The sequence below is a fragment of the Pyricularia pennisetigena genome, chromosome 3 (genome assembly GCF_004337985.1).
Source record: "Pyricularia pennisetigena strain Br36 chromosome 3, whole genome shotgun sequence".
Taxonomy (NCBI): domain Eukaryota; kingdom Fungi; phylum Ascomycota; class Sordariomycetes; order Magnaporthales; family Pyriculariaceae; genus Pyricularia; species Pyricularia pennisetigena.
This window is the reverse complement of record NC_043742.1, coordinates 4,632,838-4,654,117: the sequence shown is the minus strand read 5'-3', so window position 1 is coordinate 4,654,117 and position 21,280 is coordinate 4,632,838. Positions and strand designations below refer to the sequence as shown.

At 51.2% G+C, this 21,280-nt stretch overlaps 8 protein-coding genes across 8 annotated transcripts; 5 read left to right on the top strand and 3 right to left on the bottom strand.

Annotated features, from left to right (window-relative positions):
* Positions 1–454: 454 nt before the first annotated feature.
* PpBr36_03012 (uncharacterized protein) lies at positions 455–1,740 on the bottom strand (the record flags this gene model as incomplete). The annotated part of the gene is made up of 3 exons (XM_029890189.1): positions 455–658; positions 725–1,281; positions 1,359–1,740. The coding sequence occupies 3 exons, from the start codon at positions 1,738–1,740 to the stop codon at positions 455–457; spliced, it is 1,143 nt and encodes a 380-aa protein (XP_029752983.1).
* Positions 1,741–2,787: 1,047 nt separating this feature from the next.
* Positions 2,788–4,157, bottom strand: PpBr36_03011 (uncharacterized protein; the record flags this gene model as incomplete). Its single annotated transcript, XM_029890188.1, has 3 exons — positions 2,788–3,504; positions 3,602–3,910; positions 3,987–4,157. The coding sequence occupies 3 exons, from the start codon at positions 4,155–4,157 to the stop codon at positions 2,788–2,790; spliced, it is 1,197 nt and encodes a 398-aa protein (XP_029752982.1).
* Positions 4,158–4,537: 380 nt separating this feature from the next.
* On the bottom strand, positions 4,538–6,250 carry PpBr36_03010 (uncharacterized protein; the record flags this gene model as incomplete). Its single annotated transcript, XM_029890187.1, has 5 exons — positions 4,538–4,666; positions 4,691–4,749; positions 5,444–5,488; positions 5,719–5,971; positions 6,203–6,250. 5 exons carry the CDS (start codon positions 6,248–6,250, stop codon positions 4,538–4,540), a joined length of 534 nt encoding a protein of 177 aa, XP_029752981.1.
* A 440-nt stretch (positions 6,251–6,690) lies between these two features.
* PpBr36_03009 (uncharacterized protein) lies at positions 6,691–8,200 on the top strand (the record flags this gene model as incomplete). Its single annotated transcript, XM_029890186.1, has 4 exons — positions 6,691–6,911; positions 7,028–7,277; positions 7,386–7,842; positions 7,914–8,200. The coding sequence occupies 4 exons, from the start codon at positions 6,691–6,693 to the stop codon at positions 8,198–8,200; spliced, it is 1,215 nt and encodes a 404-aa protein (XP_029753911.1).
* A 1,147-nt stretch (positions 8,201–9,347) lies between these two features.
* PpBr36_03008 (uncharacterized protein) lies at positions 9,348–11,771 on the top strand (the record flags this gene model as incomplete). Its single annotated transcript, XM_029890185.1, has 4 exons — positions 9,348–9,481; positions 10,083–10,222; positions 10,346–11,065; positions 11,134–11,771. 4 exons carry the CDS (start codon positions 9,348–9,350, stop codon positions 11,769–11,771), a joined length of 1,632 nt encoding a protein of 543 aa, XP_029753912.1.
* A 1,324-nt stretch (positions 11,772–13,095) lies between these two features.
* On the top strand, positions 13,096–14,696 carry PpBr36_03007 (uncharacterized protein; the record flags this gene model as incomplete). The annotated part of the gene is made up of 2 exons (XM_029890184.1): positions 13,096–13,231; positions 13,343–14,696. Exons 1-2 carry the CDS (start codon positions 13,185–13,187, stop codon positions 14,694–14,696), a joined length of 1,401 nt encoding a protein of 466 aa, XP_029753907.1. The 5' UTR covers positions 13,096–13,184.
* A 750-nt stretch (positions 14,697–15,446) lies between these two features.
* On the top strand, positions 15,447–16,302 carry PpBr36_03006 (uncharacterized protein; the record flags this gene model as incomplete). Its single annotated transcript, XM_029890183.1, has 2 exons — positions 15,447–15,548; positions 15,706–16,302. The coding sequence occupies 2 exons, from the start codon at positions 15,447–15,449 to the stop codon at positions 16,300–16,302; spliced, it is 699 nt and encodes a 232-aa protein (XP_029753908.1).
* A 758-nt stretch (positions 16,303–17,060) lies between these two features.
* PpBr36_03005 (uncharacterized protein) lies at positions 17,061–18,131 on the top strand (the record flags this gene model as incomplete). The annotated part of the gene is made up of 2 exons (XM_029890182.1): positions 17,061–17,178; positions 17,305–18,131. The coding sequence occupies 2 exons, from the start codon at positions 17,061–17,063 to the stop codon at positions 18,129–18,131; spliced, it is 945 nt and encodes a 314-aa protein (XP_029753909.1).
* Positions 18,132–21,280: the final 3,149 nt, after the last annotated feature.

The window sequence follows — 21,280 nt, the reverse complement described above, 5'->3', positions numbered from 1 at the left end:
TTCCCCTCCGTGAAGCCTCCCGATGCACACTGCTGCAGAATCAATCTGTATTATGACTCAAACATAAAAACCCAATGGATGACGCAAGGGTATGGAGCTACAGGATTGTGACCTGTCAAAGCAACTTGGAGTCCTCAAAAACCATGTGTCACTGCAATGAATCGATTTGTCATAAAAGAGCCGACATCGTTGCTTTAAAAAGTTATTTTGGCCATTTCTGAAAATTTACAATGCTTGAGGTTACAGCCAGAAAATGGCATGGGCGAAAATCAAAGTCGTTCCGCTGGGCCGATCGACATTCCTCGAAGATGAGACAAGCAAACTAGCCCCCCAATTTCACCATGCGCGCCAAAAACTTGCTATAACGCCAGCCAGAGAAAAGCTGTACCCCTCAGAATGGTCTTCAGGGCGAGCCAGCCATTGACGCAGGAGAAGAAGGAAACGAAACCAATGGCTACTCGTCATCGTCGAGTTCCTCCACCTGTGGTGCGGTATAGCCGCGTCTCTCGACCGGGCTGGTGGCGACCATAGTTTCTGTTGCTGTCGTCGTGGCTGAAGCAGGCAAAGGCTGACCAGTTGCGCCGGCAAAGGCAGCTCCCGCCTTGGAGGAACCCCCTGAAGCACCTGACTTGGACTTCTTCTTCTTCTTCTTCTCGGTCTGTTTGATGAATCAGGTCAGAAGTGAATCGTGAGACTAGGTGATATCAAAGGGTAGAAAACTGACCTCGTGCCAGGCCCATACAGGCTTGAAGCTGTCGACAAAACTAACGTCTTCCCAGAGGTTGGGGAACAGCCACAGTCCAGGAGACAAGACGAAATATGTAACGCAAAACAATATAACCCGGAAAATGGCCATCAGGAAGAAGAGACCAAGGAGCATCAGGAAACCCCAACTGAGGTAGTAGACGCCCTGGCGCATGAAGAGAGGCCAAAGAGGGTATAGAACGATGGCAAAGATGACGATCAGGGCAAGAGCAGCGTACACCTTGCGCATGATCTGGCTGCCCTCGTACAGCCAAACGTAGTACATGTCATCGCCGGCTTCCTGCTGAGGCTCGATGTTCACCGTCCACAAGCCCTTGACGCGCTTCCCCTTCTTCGGTGGGTGGTCGTGTCCCTCGTGGGGGTCGATCTTGTTTACACGCAGCGCCAGCATGGAAAGAGGTAGCAGCTTGAAGCAGTTCTCGAGCGAGGCGCGGTCTGTGACCTCGGGGAGGGCGGGGTTCTTCTTGCGGGCCTTTTCGTATGCGGGGGATTGGATGGCGCGGAGTGCACGTTTGACTAAGGCTGAGTTAGTAACGATTGACTCGCTATATAATAGACACGTAGCTTGGTCTCAAAGGGTAAGATAGATCTACCTCTAAACATGTCCTTGCGTTCGCCATTGAGAATGCAAGTGCGGGGCTTGAGATCTTGACTTCTCAAGAAGTTGGCCAGCGCAATCGCAAGGGGATTGGGAGGGCCTGGAGTGATAGGTTGACCCTGGCCCTGCTGCTGGTGGCCATTGTCATCATCTTCATCACCATCATCGTGGCCGTCTTGGCCCTGTTGCTGCTGCCGCTGCTGCTGCTGCTGTCGCATCATCTCCATCTGCTGCTTCTTTATGTGCTCGATGAACTCGGGGACCGTCATGCCAGCTCGTTCCGCGTCAGCGGCGAGTTGGCGCTGCATGGCGGCAATCTGCTCGGGGGTCGGCCTGACCATGCCCGGAGGCATCTGGCCCTGCTGGGGCTCCGACATTTGGGCGGAATTGCCGTGTGGAAGGGACCGGAAGAGCCGCTAGCTGTTATACCGTTTGTTGGGAGGGTATTTGTGCAGAGTTCAGCTGAATTTCCCAGGAAAGGCAGATTTAGTTCAGAGGTGCTACTTTGTAACAACAACAGAAAAAAAAAAAAATTAAACTGGTAAAGTTGAGGGTAAAAAGCCAGTGACACATTTAAGGGTACTTAGGTGAAGCGCGACTGCGCCGGCACTTAGATCCGGCGACCTGTTCACTTTGACTAAGTGACCAATCAGCGTTGACCTCCACTGCAGGTCCCCGTCTCCACCTCCCTAAACCTTGGGGATCTGCCCTACGACACAGTACTGAAGTTCCCGTACCTCATGCAGCCACCAGGGGCCTAATTGCGGTACAGGTACCTAGACGCCAGGGCGAAGCACCTCCAGAATAGAATTTTGCCATTGCCAAGATACTACTGTTTTTTGATGACATCCATCCTATACAACAGGATCAACTCTTAATAACAAACCGTGTTCACCAGGACTGTGGTACCAAAGAAACTCTTCTCTATCTTGCACCCAAATCACCAGCCGTAGGTGACTTCTATTTTTAAATTCAGCCCCATTGCCATGAATCGATGGCACCACACTTCACTAAATTTAAGTAGCACGTCGTCGCATTCATATCGGGCGCAACATCTGTCTTCATGCTTCAGCCTTGTGTCTCGTTGACGTCGTGGCAATGGCGTCAGTCAGCATCCCTACCCTGCTGCTGCGCAGTTACCTAAATATATTTACAACTCCATTATGGTACCAAAATACTCCACCATGTGTCATGAATCAAGCACGACATTATGGTGTAGGTATGTTTTTTTTTTTTTTTTATCCACTGTTCAAAATATCTGGATCCCCACCGATTGATTCTCTGATTATGCCAAATGAACAGACGATGGCTAAGTGCTAACTAATGAAGGACTAATACAGTGCCGCCTCAACTGGGTATCGTAAAAAAAAAAAAAAAAAAATGCATCATAAACTGACTGCTTCCGGCCTGTTCAAAATCACTCGCTAATGGGGCCGAGAGTACGAAACCTCGGTTACGGTGGTTTTTCGTATTCCATCGCCATCAACCGACTCTACGCTGCTATCCCGAGCAGCAAAGGTCTTCCCTCCGAAGCCATACTTATTGCTCATCTCGAACGCGTCTTCTTCTCTGGCAAAGTGCAAGTCACTTTGACTATTCGTCTCGGCAGGCCCCGACACGGAGCTTCCTAGTGGCTGCCAGTTCCTACCGCCTCGGGCGGCGCTGGCCAGCGACTTTCCCTTATCAGTAGCGATGGCACTTCCCTTGTTTCCTGACATCCTGGAATTGGTCCCATAGACGCTGCCAAGGAAGCGTGTGAACAAGGGACGCAGCGTAGGAAGACTTCCAGCTGCGATGCCAACGTTGCACTCGACCACCCACCAGATGGTCATGTTCGCAGAGTCGTACATCCAATCACCCAACTTTCCGTAGTCACCCAGGAATGTGATCTTGACTATGGCTGCAGAGCAGGCGAAAGCTCCGAGGCCAAGGATGGCATAGAGCGTGAGTCTAGTGCGGCGAGTGACGTTGAGATTCCAAAGCATCGGGATAGGGATGAAGAGGGCAAAGCAGAGATCGGTAATGATGCCGACGATTGAGTTGGTATAACCGAGCGGCTTGAGGATCTCCTGTCCCCAGCACTGGCGGGGTATTGATGAATCCCAATTCATTCGGATGTCGCTGCACTGGATGAAAATCGTCTGTTGCAGAAACAAAAAGAATAAGAAGGTCAGTCAAGTGGAGGGCCATTTGTTTTGCGCCGTTGGCATTGCGGGAATGCAGACTGAAGGAACGTACAATCACACTGATGGCTGTGTATACGGCAGTGAAGCAAAACAAGCCCTGGATCAGCCAGCGGTAGAACTTGGTCGTGGCGATGCGGAGGAGCGAAGCCCCAAGGGAGAGCTTCACAAAGCAGATGGCGACCAGATACGTGATTTGCGTGATGTAGTTGAGCATCATGGCGATCTCGAAGTCGCCTGGCGGAATATCGCCGTTGTGTCGTCCAGCGCCATGGTGAACCTCTGAGACGACAACGCCTTGACTACCCACCGAGACAAGCAGGGCAAACAGCATCAGGGCATCCTGTACTTTGTCAGCGCCCATCTGTGTATGTATGTATGTGTGTGTTTGTGTTGCATCGCAAAACCCGTCCATCCTCCTAATCTCGAGCACAACTTACATCCCAACCAAAACTCCGAATCATAAAGCCGCGCACATAGCACCGGGCTGACACGGCGATGAAGGCCGCTATGCAAGTCGTAAGCGTAGCGGCCAGAATCCTAGGGCCCTCATCATCGGCTGGATTCGAGATCGGCGGTGGTGAACCTGGAGGGGAGCCGCCGTCGGCCATGGTAGCCGCGATCTTCGTTAATTTTGGCGAGAAACTTCTTGAATCGTGCAGACGGCAAAGACTGGAGATGGAATGTCGATCGCCATAGGGCCCGATACTGGCTCGAAATTCGGGTTGACCAGGGACTTCTAATACTCGAGAAAAGCACTTGATCTAATTCGGATACGACTCTCAAGTACCCTTGACAACCCCCATCTGGGTATTTCGGCCCCGCCGCTTTAGTTTTTTTTTTCTACTTTACTAGAAAAACCTAGGCAGTGGCAAGCAACAATAAACAGAGGGGAAGGCCAACCGCTCGACATGTACCTAAATCGGCCGTGCGCTTGCGATGTGCCAGATGCAAGCAAGGCACGATAGCTTCGGCCATGACTGCCTGCATACTACTTGATCCTATTTTCACCCAGGATATATCCCTGCACACCTGCCCATGTTGGTAAGTACATCGTCCTGAGAACCAAGCTTCTACGGTTGTTCCGCAAGGGGTTTGTCTCCGATGATTGACCGATGAGCTACCTCGTATGGATGAAGCACACATGGCACAGGGGCCGGTGGAGTACCGGGGGCATGTAGAAAACGGCCCGGAGATATAGACCTGTAAAGGCAAAGTCGGCGGAGATGCAGCTGAGACCAGCCGTTGTAGAGCGAACTAGTCGTCTAGTTGTACCACATACCCAAGCAACCTTATGCATGGGCAGATTGGCAAGCTAATTACCATATGGTACTGTACCGGCAGTTCCAGAAGGAGACTGGAAAAAGGGGTAATCAGTAGTCTGCGTGAACCTTGTCCTTTTTGGCAAGTCTCTGCCTTGGCACCCATGAATTCTTTCCGCTCGTGGGTGGCATGGCGGAGTATTTGAGCCGCCGCCCGCCGTAATACAAGGGTCCGGCTAAGTTGTCCCTCGGCTGCTCAACCCACAAGTAGGCTTAATTCATCAACAAATGTTCTTGTCCCCACAGTCAAGTTCTAATGCTTTGTTCTGGCCCTCAGTAGAGCCAACTAGGATGTACATGTAGATGGCCACAACCGACGACACCTTATCAGTGTTTCGTTTGCCACGTGGGATTGAAAAAAGAGCAAGGTGAAGAAATGCACCATTGATGTTAAATCTCGGAACAGGCCCAATGAAGACTGATTGATTTAAACCCCCCCTTACCACCAACCCCCGATGGGTTACGACAAGTAAAACCAAGACTGTGGGTTTGATGTACTTTTGAACAAAAAACTTCCTGTCAACCACGCACGAAGTACAAATTAAGTGCCATTTACCCCATAGAAAAAAACACACAGACGGGGTTCGTTCGGATAACCGGGTCACAGAAACCGACCCTCCCTGGACGAAAGTAATTTTCCTACCATACTTTACGTCGTAATGTATACGATAGATTATCATGTAACAGTATTATGGCCTATGGGCAATACCGAAAGCCCTGCCCTCGGTCTCTTGTCTCTCTCTCCATACCCAATGCTACCATGCACTCCTTTGACCAACGGATGCTCTGAACCGCAAGCCAAAATCCAAAGTATTCTTGTAAACTGGTGCCACAGTCTGGGGCAGATAACGAGTCAGTGCATCGGGGTGTTCCAATGTATCTCCACTTCTGCTGGGGACGCCTTTCCTCTTTGCAACATGCGACTCCATCAGAAATGAATGGAGCACGTAATTGAACCCATGCCCTGCCATGTCCATCGAGCCTAGGAGCGGAGATTGAAGGGTCTCCGGGGAAGCCTTCTGGTCTGGTTCTAGCTCCTGAGCCTCGCAATCGCTTTTTCTGGTTGAGCCCGGTCGGAAGGGGTAACCGGCAAAGCAACCTTCCTGCTTTGATGGGTGTGCTCAGCCGTCAAAATCTTATGGTAAACATATAGACGTGTGTATGCGAATCCAAGAACGGTGTGCTTTTAAGGTTGATCGTTTACAGATTCGGTGGATCAGACACCTTGCCACTTTCAATCGGCAGAAGCAAGTCTCTAGACAAGAGATCTTGCTGGAGCAAAAGAAAAAGAAAGAAGGAAAAAAAAAATTCTACATACAATGTTACACACGTACGGTGACACCGCAGTCCAGACGGGCGATAGCGCTTCCAACCCTGCTCATATTAGTAATTATTCGGCCCTTGCCACAGATGTCGCCCCTCCGGCCAGTCTAGCCAGTATCAGGTCGTATTGAACAGCAACGTCTCAATAACGTTATGTGCGTTCAAGGGCCTGCTCTTGGCCCCCAGTGTAGATAGGCTCGGTGGAACTCGCAGTGTAGCTGTCGCATCGTTCGTTTGTCGGCTAAGGATAGAGTGGAACGCCAACGCTTTTGAAATTGTGAAAGAACCAGTCCCTCGGATCTTCGCAGCCGTGTATATGATGCTGATCCTCCTGTCCTCTGCTTCGACTTTGTGAACCTCGACTTTGGGTCTTTTCCTTTCCTCACTGAAGATAATCCGCCGCGCATCAGTCACTCTTTGCAGCATTCCCTTGCCGGCATTCTTCATTCCCCACTGTCCAACTTGTCACACTTACGCTTTGCCTTTGCGCATCTAAATCATGTACGCACAGAGCTTTGTGGCCTTCTTGGCACTCGCCAACACGGCGCTAGGCTTCCCGCACGCAATCAGGTCTACCGGGTCCAAGGCTGAGCTTTTTGCTCAGCTCGAGGCGCTCACCAAGACTGCCACCGAGAAGACCCTTGAAGACATCAGGAGCGGCGACTCATCGCGGACTAGTGCTTCCTGCACACCCGAGACCGTCAAAGTCCGCAAGGAATGGTGAGATCTATATTTAAATCAGCCCCCCTTCTTTTTTTCTTCCCCCTGACAGCTCAACGGTCGATGGGAGGTTTGTAAGATTTCACGACTGACACTGAGGTTCGCTTGGTGATCAGGGGTGCCCTGAGCAAAGATGAGAAGCTCTCATACATCGAGGCCGTAAAGTGCCTGCAGTCCAAGCCTGGCAAGACCCCTGCGGACCTGGCCGAGGGTGTCAGGACTCGCTTTGATGACTTTGTAGCCACACACATCAACCAGACCATGGCAATCCACTACACAGGAAACTTCTTGTCGTGGCATCGCTATTACACCCACCTGTACGAGGAGACTCTTCGTGAGGAGTGTGGCTACAATGGTGTCCACCCAGTAAGTCAGACAGAAGAAGAAGAGAAGAGAGGCCTTTTTGTCCCTAATCCGCGATTAAAACCCTGAAACAAACGAGCTGACTGGTCTTGTTTTCTTTCATTCTTTCAGTACTGGGACTGGGCCTTGACCGCCGAGACTGGTATGGAGACCTCTCCTATCTGGGATGGCAGCGAGACCTCGCTCGGTGGAAATGGCGAGTACATCCCCAACAAGGGCCCCGTGGTCATTGACATGCCGGGCCTGCCCCCTTTCCCTCTGCCCACCGGCTCTGGCGGTGGTTGTGTGACGACCGGGCCCTTTGCCAACATGACTGTCAACCTTGGGCCAATCTCGCTGCCCGCTCCGGGCCCTGTGACCCTCGGACCGCCCGGCGGCAAGATGCTGGGCCACAACCCTCGCTGCCTGAAACGAGACCTCACCACAGAGCTGCTTCAGCAATACGCCAACATCGACGAGGTGCTTGACCTTCTCACCAAGCCCACCACCATCGACGACTTCCAGATGACGATGCAGGGTGTGCCCGGTGTTGGTCTTGGTGTTCACGGAGCCGGCCACATGTCTATGGGTAAGTCGAGTTTGCTCCTCTGAAGAATGACAAATTGTTGTTGCTGACAGCAAATCAATCAATAATTGCAGGTGGTGACCCTGGCATGGACGTCTACGCCAGCCCCGGCGACCCCGTCTTCTACCTGCACCACGGCATGATTGATAAGGTCTGGTGGATCTGGCAGAAGCTGGGCGGCGAGGAGCGGGTGACGGGTGAGCAGGCAATCTTTGGCACCAAGACCATGCTCAACGTGCCGGCCAGCGACCAGGCTTCGCTTGAGGACTTTGTCGAGTATGGCTTCGCTGCCGGCCCGCCTCGCCAGATCAAGGAGCTCATGAGCACGACCATGGGACCTTTCTGCTATGTGTACGAATAAGCAACAGCCAGTGGTTGTTGTGCACTTCACGATGCCCCAGCACGTCGGCAAAATTGCAGAAGGGCGATAATGACGATGCGTTTAATGCGTGTAATCTAGTGTGTAGGACTTCGCAGTTTGTGTACCAGATATTAATAGAAACAACGTTCTTTTGCGGAACTAGATAAAACAAAGTTATGTGGCACTTGCTCCTTTGGTTGGTGAATGCTGCGACACTGGGGCGCGTGCCAGGCAAACTCGGTGTCACGTGTTTCGTACCCCAATATGGTGGGCATTTTATTTCATTTTGAGTTTGAATTTCTTCATTTTCTTTTTGCATATTCCGGCAACAGCAAACATGCAGCATGACGCCATGCATCCAAACCATAAAATACAGCACACAGACTTGACAGCTTGTGAGACCTCCCGGAAGTCATGCAACCTCGAATGGTGGGTACGGGTTCAACGCCAGTGGCGATTGTCGGACCCTCGTTTTTCCAAGAAAAAAAATTTCTTCTAGTGTGCTTCTCTCTCTCTCTCTCTTTTTTTTTTTTTTTTTTTTTCCATTTTCTCCTTTCCCCTTATTGCGGAAGGGAGGGACCGGAACATCCACCATCACCGTCGCCCACACTCACTTCCTCGCTGCCTATTGCACAGCTGAGAAAATGAAATCCACCTTACCAAACAAAGCACAACCAATCCACCAGAAAACTCGGTGATCCCGCAGCCTGCGATCTGCCAAGCTGGCTGAACCAAACAAAGCTGCAATGCACCCATCAGCTCCTGTCCCAAAAAAACCTGAAGCACACTTTTTCTTACCTTGACCACCTGCCTTGGGGGTACTCCGTAGTGATGTTGACACATAGTACGTAGATACCGTAGACAAGGTAGAATCTGTATTCAATCATTAAGGTTCATTGTGGCTTGGCCGTCCCCGCATTTGGAGGCCCTGTTTCAAGTGAAAGAGGGAGAATAGCAACTTTGAGGGTCTCATGGATTGTGGCCGTGTTTGCAGGTCCTCCACTTCCTTCGGTCGCGGCGCACGCAATTCGCAGTGCATTTGGGGGGGAAACGAAGTGTACTGTAAAACAAAAACATCGTCAGGCAAGGGACCACAACCCAACGGCGGGCCAATCTCAATCGCGCACGAGACATCATTCAAGACCTAATGACCAAGGAAAGTCTAAGACATGCACGCGGCGAAGCGGCCAGCTTTGTTGCCATCTTACACGGCGGAGTGGGGTATGCCATCTTGCCGTCGTGCAGTGCCAGCCATCCGAATCGTCACCAGCACCCCGGCCAGTAAGCGCCGACTGGCTCACGTCCAACCAGCACTGGGCCTATCAGACACTGTCATTGGCATGCGTCTTGCTTTGCTGCCATCTCTTCCCACTCCTTGTACTCGACTCAGCAACTCTCACACACATTATTTTATCTTTTTTTTTTTTTTTTCTGGTTGACGAATTTTTTTATTATTATTATTGTTTATTTTGGTCATTTCTTTCCCAGAATGTTGTCACTCAAGCCGAACGTCTGGCTGCTGAGCCTTCATCCTCCGAATGGGGCCCAGCGCGCGATGCTTTTGGGGAGATCTTTCATGTTGGGTGTCTTGGATGTAATTTAGTTAAAAGATATCCATTTCCCCCCAGGTCGTCCATCGTCCATATTGCCATGTCCGTCCTAACGGCACTCTCTCATTTTTCCTTTTTTGCGTGCATTCGTTTGTCACGATCCCACTGATACCCCAACTTCGGTTATTTCCACTATTTTTCATATGTTGGTTGTGGTTTCTTATACTGCCGCCGCTGGTCGTCGCTCCCGGTCTCTTTCGTCCTTCGTTCTCCATTCACCTCCTCCTTCGTTTCGTTTTATCGGTTTGTTTGTCTCGTGACGCCGTATAAAGTTATGAGCGAGCTGCTATGAGTGCCTTAGGCTTCGTGCTCTTTGAAGCATACTCATTGTGGCTTAAATCGGTTTCGTCTTGTGCCTCTTGCGCCCCATCGATGATCCCCTGTCTGGACCGTCAAAAAGCTGCTCGCCACGGTGAGTAGTTATCATTTCTACGTCGTCCTATCATATTCGATATTGAGCTAGTTTGGCTCTTGGTCGTCTGTTGGAAACTACTTGTCAGGTCGCAAGAGTCATGCGCTAATGCTCAGCCTGCAGAGGTGGAGAAGGCCGATTTCGTCATCTACACTGACCAACCTGCTTTCATACCTCCCCCTTCACTTGGTCCGTTGGCTAGCACGACAGAGGCGGAGCCCCTGGTGGAGAGACCGGCCTCCGCTGCTAGGCGAGCCGGCCGCCGGCTCTTCTCAGTCCAAAAGAGATTGTGGCCACGGGGTTCTTCGTCAGCACGCCGGCCACGTATATCTGCACCAACCAACTTTCAGCATATATCTAGCGGCTCGCTGCAGTTCCCGCCCCCGAGCAGGCCAAGGCAGCGGCGGAGATCCTTTCGACCACTTGAGCTTAGTATATATTCGGCAGACAACTACTTGTCACCAATGCTGCCGCACTTTGAACAAGAGGATCGCGATCCGTGCATTACTTCGCCGCAGCCTGTACATATAAGAGACAGCTTCGATTCGGACGCGTCAACATTAACTTACCAGGAGAGCTTCTCTTCCTCTTTCCACATCCCTCGCCGGCCGTTGCCGCACCGTTCTGTATCCCCTGGAGACAGTATTGACAGTCCACCCAGGATCCCATCAAGGTCGCGTCTAAGGGCGGCTCTGACATCACCAGAGCGCGTAGAGATGATGGTTGAACGTATTGCCAGCGCCATGATCGAGAAGGAGACTCTGCAGTCAGACATAGACCATGTCGTGGAGAGGCAGAGCATATATACGGGCAGGGCCGCCCTTACTGCTCCCGGTGTCGAAAGTAAGTGTTGTCTGTATATGAATCCCTGGCCATCCTATTCGATGAATCTTTACTGACTTATGGAATAGAAATCGCGCCCATGCCGTCCATTCCTGCAACGCCTGCTGCAGCACCATCGTTTGCGCAACGACTTAGCCTTGATCGGCCGCAGACAGCACCTCAGAAAGCTGTGGCCGTCGAAATTTCTACTTTCACAGTCCCTCCCGTTTTTGATGTCTCGCAGTTGTCAAGGTCTCAAACACGCTTTACATCACAATCTACCCATGAACTCTTGGACAGGCCAATAGGGCCTTCGTTACCTCTTGTCTTCCGACCGCCACTGAGGAAGAAAAAATCTTTTTCACACGTTTCCACGTGGCTTTCCCCCAACGAATATGGAGAGCAGTATCGCGATCGGGGGTCCAGTTTCGAGTCGGCCGCGAACGAACAAACTCGAACCACAGAAAACAACGACTACTACACGTACGCTACTGTTCCAGCCAGGCGAGCCAGCATCGCTTCGGTTTCCAGCATGTCGTCATGGTCTGCTGAGGAAGAATATTCTTACGTAACGACACTCTCGCCCCCTTCTACTAGTCCGGTCAGGTCTAGGTCACCGAGGCCAGATGTGTCAACAACGCCTCGGACAAGTCGCATGTTCACCTTTGGCCGACTTTCAATCAACTCTAGACAACATTGGCCACACAATGTAGGCATTGCTTATTGATGTCATTATGAGCCAATTTACCTTTTTTTTTTTTCATTTTTCATCTTGCACATTTTCTACCTATACACACTCACTGTCTATGTACCACTGCAATGCATGAGCAAGCGCATGAAGTTATGGGATTTCCTTTGGTCGGAATACTTGCCACGATAAACATGGGATTCATTGTGGAGTATTCATTTGCGCATTCTAGTGGCCAGCCCACGACGGTTCTCATCACGGTATTTCTTTCATTTCTCGAAGCAGGAGTCTTCGCGCAGGGGGGCAAATTTCGGGATAAAAGGCTGAAAACTGTCATGGATACAATTTTCGAATGTACGATTACCTACCAATTTAGATACCCCTCACCCTTAGACGGCTAGTTCGTCTCTTATCAACTTTCTCCCCACAAGTAATTTGCCATTCGTCTCGACACAGAAACGCCCCTCTTTACCCCTTAAAACCCCATAATTCCTATGTAACTGTAGTCTTGCGAATCTCTTTGGCACCAGCCACTATTGGCTCATACGTGACAATAACTGTAGTGCCTTCCTTGCCTTTGTATTGGCTGTGAACAATTGTTTGGTTGATTGATTGGCTGAAGTGGTGGGGTGCAAGATGTGGATGCACGACATCGACTTTAAGCTTCCTAGACTGCCACGCCAACCATGCACGTGCTTTTTCTATATGGTCAGACAATAATAGGTCAAGAATCATGACTAGACCGCACTACTTACCCAACTATACCCAACTACCTTTCACACACCTCTACCCCATCACCTAAGGAGGTTATATCGCCTTATGTCACTTCCTACCTACCTTGGCTACTAGGCAGGACACTGTAGCCTGGGGGTTTTACATGCAGCGACGGTGAGATCAAGCACACGCCATCCACCCCTGCTTGTGCGGTAGGGTTTGCCTGTCATTCAACTTAATGCATTGACAACCTTTGACAATCCGGTCAGATTAGGGGTACTCGGCGATGCCGCAGTTGAAGTAAATTTCGGGAACATTACGTGTGGGTTGACGACAAAAACCTGGCTGAGCTGGCCCGTGCAATACAGATCTCAAGAACCGGCGAAAAATTCAACACCCCGGCACAGTGTTCGACTTTGCCTAACTACGCAGCAGTCCCCTGTTTTTGGGAATATTTCAAAATCGCAACCCGCAGGTACTCCGCAGCCTGATATGAAATATTACTAAAACAAGCAAGCCCCGCGCGCTGCCCACAACCGTACATGGGTGTTGATTTTTACCCCTATCTCCATAGTAGAGCCACTCAATCGTCCGCCTGGACGCTTACCAACCTCCATGGGCAGCAGATATAAATACATCGCCCTCGCAGGTAACACTGAAGAGGCGCGGTCCCAGACAGCGCCGCGAAGGAAATCATTTGCGACGTCGCCTAGGACGTGGTGTCTACGATTTGTTGTCATGATGTTCACCTTGGTGCTTCTTGTTCAGCTTTGGTCTGCTTTGATGTGAGTTGGCATTAACTGGCCCTGTCAAAGGGGAAGAGAGAGAGAGAGGAAAAAAAAAAAAAGCGAGTCGCAATACTGACACCAGCCGACGACATCTGTTGTCCTGAGCAGTCGTGCAACGCATGCTATTGAGCCTGGTCCCCAAGGAGACTGCGACACTCCAGACCGCGGATTCCAATGCAACAGCTCAATATCTCACAACTGGGGCCAGTACTCCCCATTCTTCTCGGTTCCGTCCGAGATCGATGCCTCTGTTCCATCAGGATGTGAGGTCACGTTTGCCCAAATCCTTTCACGGCATGGCGCCCGGGATCCAACTGCCGGCACAAGCGCGGCTTACAAGGAAATGATCAACCTGATCCAGTTGTCGGTGACAAACTACGGCGAGGGCTTTGAGTTCATCAAGGATTACAAGTACACCCTGGGCGCAGATCAGTTATCCGATTTTGGGCGCCAAGAATTGGTCAATTCAGGGCTGAAGTTTTATAATCGGTACCGGAGCTTGGCACGGAACAACACACCCTTTTTCCGTTCCGACGGGCAGCAGCGCGTCCTTGAGAGCGCTCAAAAGTGGGCAGAGGGATTTCATCAAGCTCTTTTGAACGACAGCGGGAGGGCTGGTGGCCCCAAAGACGCGTTCCCTTACAAGATGGTCGTAATCTCTAACGAAGACGGCACAAACAACACGCTGAACCATAACCTGTGCACGGCTTTTGAGAACTCAAAGTTCGGCAAAGAAGCCCAAAACGAGTTTAGGGACAAGGCCATGGGCGCTATGACAGAGCGCGTGAACATAGGTCTAGAGGGTGCAAACCTCACGACCAAGCAAGCCGTGCAGCTCATGGAGCTCTGCCCATTTGAGACCGTGGCGGATCCCCAAGCCACCCTGTCCCAATTCTGCACGCTGTTTACGGAGCAAGAATGGGAGACATATGACTACCTCCAGACGCTCGGAAAGTGGTACGGTTACGGTAATGGCAACCCCTTGGGCCCGACGCAGGGGGTGGGCTTCGTCAATGAGCTGATCGCGAGGCTGCTCCAAAAACCCGTCCAAGACCACACCAATACCAATTCGACGCTCGACAGTGACCCGTCGACTTTCCCGCTGGACAAAAAGCTGTACGCCGACTTTAGCCACGACAACGACATGATGGGCATCTACGGCGCGCTGGGGATCTACAATTCCACGGGCCCGGATTCGGTCCCCAAGGACAAGAGAAAGAGCCCACAGGAGCTCAGTGGATTTTCGTCCAGTTGGGCGGTACCGTTCGCGGCGAGGATGTATGTCGAAAAGATGACGTGCTCGGGGCAGAGCGAGGAGCTGGTGAGAATTTTGGTCAACGACCGGGTGACGCCGCTGCAGAACTGCGACGCCGACGGAATGGGACGTTGCACGCTGAGCAAGTTTGTTGAGAGCTTAAGCTTTGCGAGGAGTGGAGGCCGCTGGGATCAATGTTTTGTCTGAGATAAAGATAAAATGCTACAGCTAATGCACACTTGAGCCATGGGGTGTTTGCGAAGGCTTGATGATGCTCCATTCGAACAAGTAGCCGAAGAATTGGGAATGATATTTGAGACTCTTACGTGCCTTTGTATTTGATAAACACTAGAATCGCCAGCAGCAATACGAACAGATACGCTAGAACACGGCTATAGTATAGAATTAGTAAAGTATAAAAAAAAAAAAAAAAAGATAAGAGATCCGCCAAGCCGCTCCTGTTGTCGGGTCAATACCACGATCTAACTACAGTGGAGTTAATTAGTGGGGAATGCAACGGGTAACCGTGCTTTGTCACTGGAGCTCGCGCGTGGCTGCAACGTCATTGTCGAGGCGAGGAAGCTTGGGCAATTTGGTTTGGCGAATTTTAGCCTGTGCAAACACCTCATCCCTCAACACCAGCCAAGGCCCAGCCTGGCCAACGCATCAACAGGCCAGCCTGACAAGTTAGCTTAGCCTGGCACACTAACTCGGTACCACTAAGACGACTATTATTCCCGCTTCAATCGTATCGTCCAACAACTTTGATACGTATGGTACCGCGACAAGAAAAAAAAAAAAAAAAAAAAGAAAAGGCCGCTCCGGAACCCCCATCATACTGCCATCAAGACGAGACGGAGGATTTGAACCGGTAACCTCGGGCTTGTCACCCCGCCAACAATCCCATTCCACCGATCTGCGAAAAGGAAACGGGTCGCGCGCGCGCACAGCATAGCCATGGACGCAGTCGGCGTGGCGTTCTTGGTGATCGCCATACTCGCCGTGTTTGGCGGTGTCGGATATTTTGCGTTTGTACGATGGCGCGCAAACAAACTAGGGGTACGTTTGACACCGGGTGGGAGGAAGTCTTGTCCTCTTCTTCTTTGCTGTTTCAAGAATCCCGGGAGACTGGCATAGCTACGTCCACCTTTCTATTGATTGGCGCCAGCGCCCAAAGCCCAACTATGACTGACACGAACTTTTTCTGTCCCATCAGCTCCCACCGCCGACTGTCGCATCCTTCAATCCCTTCGGTCAATCCGAGTACGGGGCGCAACCTGCGTCCGGTGGCATAGGCGGCTGGTTTAGCAAGCTCAAGGGCCGCAACTCGAGAACGGCCGCCGGGGCGTACGAGGGCGCGGCAGGCGTCACCGCCGACCGAGGAGGAAGGCGAGGCGGGGGCGCGGCGCTGGACCCAGACGAGGCCTGGGACACGCGTGTCGGAAACGAGGTCTATGGCTATGAGGACCAGGAGCTGGGGCTCCACCCACAGCACGGCGGGTCGGCGTACCGCATGAACCTGCCCGACGAGGACAGGAACGCCGCAGCTGGCCGCCCAGACTCGCCGCCGACGCGGAACCCGTTCGGCGACGACAACGCCTACGAGCAGCCCAGGGGCAGGGGTCGTAGCCGCGACGGCGGCCTGAACCCGTTTGACGATGCCGCGGCCGCCGAGCCGAGCACCCTGCGCGGGCTCAGCCCCAGGCCTATCAACACGGCGGTCTCGCCTGGTGCCAAGGGAGGAAACCCGAATGAGACCTCTAGCGGGGATAGTCCCACTGAGCGGAGATCTATCTTCAGAGAGAATGTCTGATGTGTATGTTGGTGCTCAGGCAACGAGGGAACATGATTATAAGTTTCGGCGTTGTATTTTTTGCATATTTTTTCTGTCTGATATCAACATGGTGTCACTGGGGTTTGTTTTTTTCTTGTCTTTTTCTACTCAAATCCGGCGGAGCACATGGGTTCTGTTCAGAAGTCTGCTAGCACCTACGCGATTTCCAGTCGCGATTTGCGACAGTCCAAATCAGATCTGGTTAGAGGCTCCGAGACAGATCGACATGTTGGTTTAAAAATCGAAGGCTAATGTACTTTGGCATGCTTTGATGTAACCCCTTCTGCAGTTCTGCAGCCTATATGGTTGTGGCCAGTTGTACTGATGATAAATAATTACTCGACATACTCGACTTTTGTTTGGTTTGTAACAGATTCAGAGCTTTTCTTGGCAATTGGGTAAGGTATCAATCAATGTTGACAAGCATCTCTGGAATTGGCATCCAATGACACCCACAGGCGGGTGCACGTTCAACTGGCCATCCTCGCAAGCTTGATTTACGGTACAGTGACACTTGGCTAATGCAAGGTTGATTACCGTATCAGCGGGCAAGGTTGGGTTTAGTGGGGACCTCTCCAGGGACTAAAGAGCTTGAACCCCCGCATAGAACCTCACTGCGTCATCGTTACCTACACTCGCGCATTTGAGACTTGCCATTATTTGCATAGGCGCGATAACTTCTACATCTCGAAGGACAGCAAGAACAGGACGGGGTTTTTCATTTTTAGCAGCTCGTCATGTCGGATATCAACCTCGCCCAGATTCAGGCAACCCTTGTGGCCGTGGCCTTTGAGGCCGGCCGTATGATCACAGGCGCCAACATGGACGTGACCAAGATGGACACCAAACTCAACTGTAAGTCGGGCAAATACTACGATTTAACCCACTAGCGGTCCGATATTCTCGACGCCTATACCTGGTCAATGCAGCAATCCAACTAAAGAAAAGAAAAAAAAATTTATCGACGATCATGACCCTCAGCCGTCGACATCGTCACCGAGACGGACCAGGCCGTCGAGAAGATGGTATCGACCAAGCTTCGTGCCGCATACCCGTCCTTTGACTTTATCGGCGAGGAGACGTACGTAGCCGGCACAACTAAGCTGACCGACCGACCAACCTTTGTGGTGGACCCGATCGACGGCACCACAAACTTCATCCACGGCTTCCCCAATGCTTGCATCAGCCTGGGCTTTGTGGCCGACCGTGTGCCCAGCGTCGGTGTGGTGTACAACCCGTTCCAGGACGAGATGTTCACGGCGATCCGCGGCAAGGGGTCCTTTGTGCAGCGCAACGCGTCCCTCGCCGCCTCGGGCGTTACCCTTCCCGACGGCGCGGCGGCCAAGCGGCGGCTGCCACTGAGGACTGCGGACCCCAAGACGGCGCCCCCATTGGGCGGGCTGTCGACTGCGCTCATCGCCGTCGAGTGGGGCTCCGAGCGGGACGGCAACAACTTTGACCTCCGGGCCCGCGTGTTCCGTGACCTGATGGCGTCGCAAAAGGCCGGCGGACGCATGGCCCACTCCCTGCGCTCGCTCGGGAGCGCGGCGCTCAACATCTGCGCCGTGGCTGCCGGTCAGCTCGACGCGTACTGGGAGGGAGGGTGCTATGCTTGGGACGTCGCCGCCGGCTGGTGCATCCTCGCCGAGGCCGGTGGGATCATGGCCAGTGGGAACCCTGGCGACTGGGAGCCGGCCATCGACTCGAGAAAGTACCTCGCCGTGCGAGGAGCGACTTCTGGACAGAAGGAGCTTGTGGAAGAGCTATGGAGCGTCATTGGAGATGGAGTCATGCATTACACGCATTAAGACAGGGCGTTTGTTGATAAAGACTGGAGGATATGGCTATTTCAGTAATACAACTGCTGGACGAAGTCGATGGATGCTGTATGATGGCCATGATATGAAGCAGCCGGTTGAAAGATATGGCCACCAAAGTTTAGAGGGTTGACTAGACAACACAAGATAATATGTTTTTTTTCTTTTTCAAAAGTCATCAGGCAGGGATTTTGTAACATGCCTATTTGCATGGGCTTTGAAGAATTATGGGTCATGTTGATAAAGTGCAGGGGGCAAGAGCTCAGTACAACATGGCCACAGCTATATACATCAAATCTTATACAGAGGGATATTTATCCAGCGGCTTAGATATTAGTCTGCGGCTCAAATGGGATGGGTGGGTATGGAAAATACCTGTAGCACAGAGAGCTACCCGACGCCGAATACAGGTCCATATGGCTAACAAACCAAGACCCCAGATAGTGGGTTGATTGATTGGATATATGGGTTCGTCAGTCGCCACCCCTATTCATGTTCATTTATTTTAATTTATACCGATTTCTTGCAGCGGGCTTGATCCGTTTAGCAATCCCTGCAAGGCGATCGCGGGCTGTGTACGACATCCACTAACGGCGAGAATTAATCTAGACTAACAGCCCGGACTATTAGGAATATTCTAGCCTAGATAGTTATGTGCGACATAGATGTGTTCCACCGTATTGTCTTGAATTTCAAGAAAAACAAAAAGAAAATGAAACAAATCGAGAGACTCGTGGGGAAATATACCGGGTTCGCGAAGATATACGCCGGGGGGTAGCAGCGTGTTATTTGTTTGCTTACTCTGTACTTGCAGCTCAAGTAAGGAACCCTTTTTTTCGCCCCTAATGCCCGCCCAATCAAAGACACTCAGTTTGGCATGTCCGATGTAATTTTTGACGTCTTGCATGTCGTTGGATGGAAACCCTGACGTGATATCTCCAATGTCTCTCGCCCGCAATGCCTGCGCCTACATCCAATAAAGAGCACAGCCTGACCCTGTCAAGCAAATGACTGCCGCCGAGGGATGGAGATGATGGAACAGCGGGCCGTGGAGGCACGGTATAGGAGCAGAACGTGCAGACGAAGCATGAATGTGGATTCGAGATTAAGACGTCTGGGCCACAGACAGTTGCAGGATTTTCATGCAGGCATGAGAAAGGGATATGATCCTAGCTTTTTATGCACTGCAGGTTCGGGTTACATGCTTAATCGAACATTTATTTGTTTACTCCTCTCCAACCCATATGGGGTAAGCCGGGGGGCAGGACAGCCACAGGAGGGAAAAAAAAGTAAAGCAACATGGCAAGCAAGCTAAATAAGGTGTTGGCTAGGTCCCTGATTGCGAGCAACGAAAAGACCCTTATTACTCGAAAAGGGAAAGCGTTCCTGCATCTATTCTAGGGGAAAAGTAATAAAAAGAATCAAAACGGCTACGGGACTAGAGTCGGAGTAGATAGGAACTATCTGCTAGGGCGTAGAGAAAGCTTATCACGAGGGATGGGACACCTGGTGACTGTTTTAAGAAATTTTAGTCCAAAAGGGACGAGCGGTGCTTCAAAAAAATCATAACGACCAGGCTCCATGGCGGAGATGGAATAGGACGAAAAAAAAAGCCGATACCGGATGCACCAGCGAAAGCACCAGTGAGCGGCCAAGCTAGCCTAGTCTACCTACCTATCTTACACCGTAATGCGACGCATTTTCTAGGCGGTTTTCAATACAGGTGACCCGGGAGTAGGGGGTGTGTTTACATACGTCTGAAATTCAAGTCCCCAAAGAACAGATACTGAAGGAAATAATAGTCTACGGGCAGGAGGTGAGACAAGTGCCGATGTTTGTATTTTGTTATTGTCTGGGTTGGGATAGCGTTGCGTCGGTCAACAATACCACACCCACTTGCCATCCTATGGAGCATATGGTTATTACCGACGCTGATCACTAACTAATTGCTTGATCAGTCTACGGTAGGCGTGTGTGCAGTGTTCAAATACACAACTGAAGACAGCCGCATTGGTGGCCAAGGCATGGCGACATTGATTCCATCAGAGCACATCAGGCAGTGTATAGTACTCGGCTCCTATCTGAGATCTGTGAAAGTAGCTAGGTATACGTACATAGTAAGGAAGCAAGCGAATAAAAAAGAAAAAGTCCCCGGGCAGAGGCAGGATTCCCAATTGGTGCGGACTATATGCACGCAAATGAATGAACGGCGGCAAAATTCGGAATCGAACCACATATTATAGGCAAGGATTGTAGGTTAAGTATATGACCGGGGAAGCATGGATCGCGGAAAATCAATTGATGGGTGGTGAATGCAACATCAGGCACGCACACACACACCAGCCTGCGGTGCTCGCTCACCGCTCAATTTCCAATGGTTCGCTCACACTCTTACCGCAGTGCTACCAACCTCGTGAGATGAAGAGCCGGCCGAGGACGAATGCTCTGATTTGTTTTCCCTTGTGGGTTTGAGATCAAGCTTGAGGGGCTTATTCGAAAATGATCAGCCATGAGCACAAGATCGAAAACGAACGAACGCATACAAGACTAGACTAGTTCTAGCTTCTAGCACTACACACCATTTTAGTCTACACTACTTTAGTGAGCGAGCGCATTTATCCTGCTGGCTAGCTATCTTACATCGTACTTGGGTACGTAAGGTACCCACGTATAGATGGACAAGGCACGTAGCATAGCAGGTAGTCGATATCGTACAAATTATTGCATACACCTAAGGTGCAAGCTTTTCTTCGTCTCGGTAGCCATAACCCAGTCGAAAAAAAAAGGTCGGATGGGACACGAACTTTCCACCGGACGAAAGCCCCAGAGAGGGTTAGAAGATTCGCAGCCACGGTAAGTGTATGGATATCCAACAGTAATTAATAAAAATGTCAGGGATTCCCCACACAACATCGGACCGGCTTGCGCAAATCCATTACAGACCCGAATGGTACTGTAATGTACGACGTAGCAGTAATGACAGCAGCAGCTCGTTAAGATCCATGTGTCAAAAGGGCTTGTGCACCAGCCTCCACCTTGAGGCCACCATTCCTTCCCCCGCTGTATCGACCGCTCTAGAGCACCAAGCATTTCGTGTGGACACACTTGGCAAGCATGCGGAAACTCGGAATACGCGATTG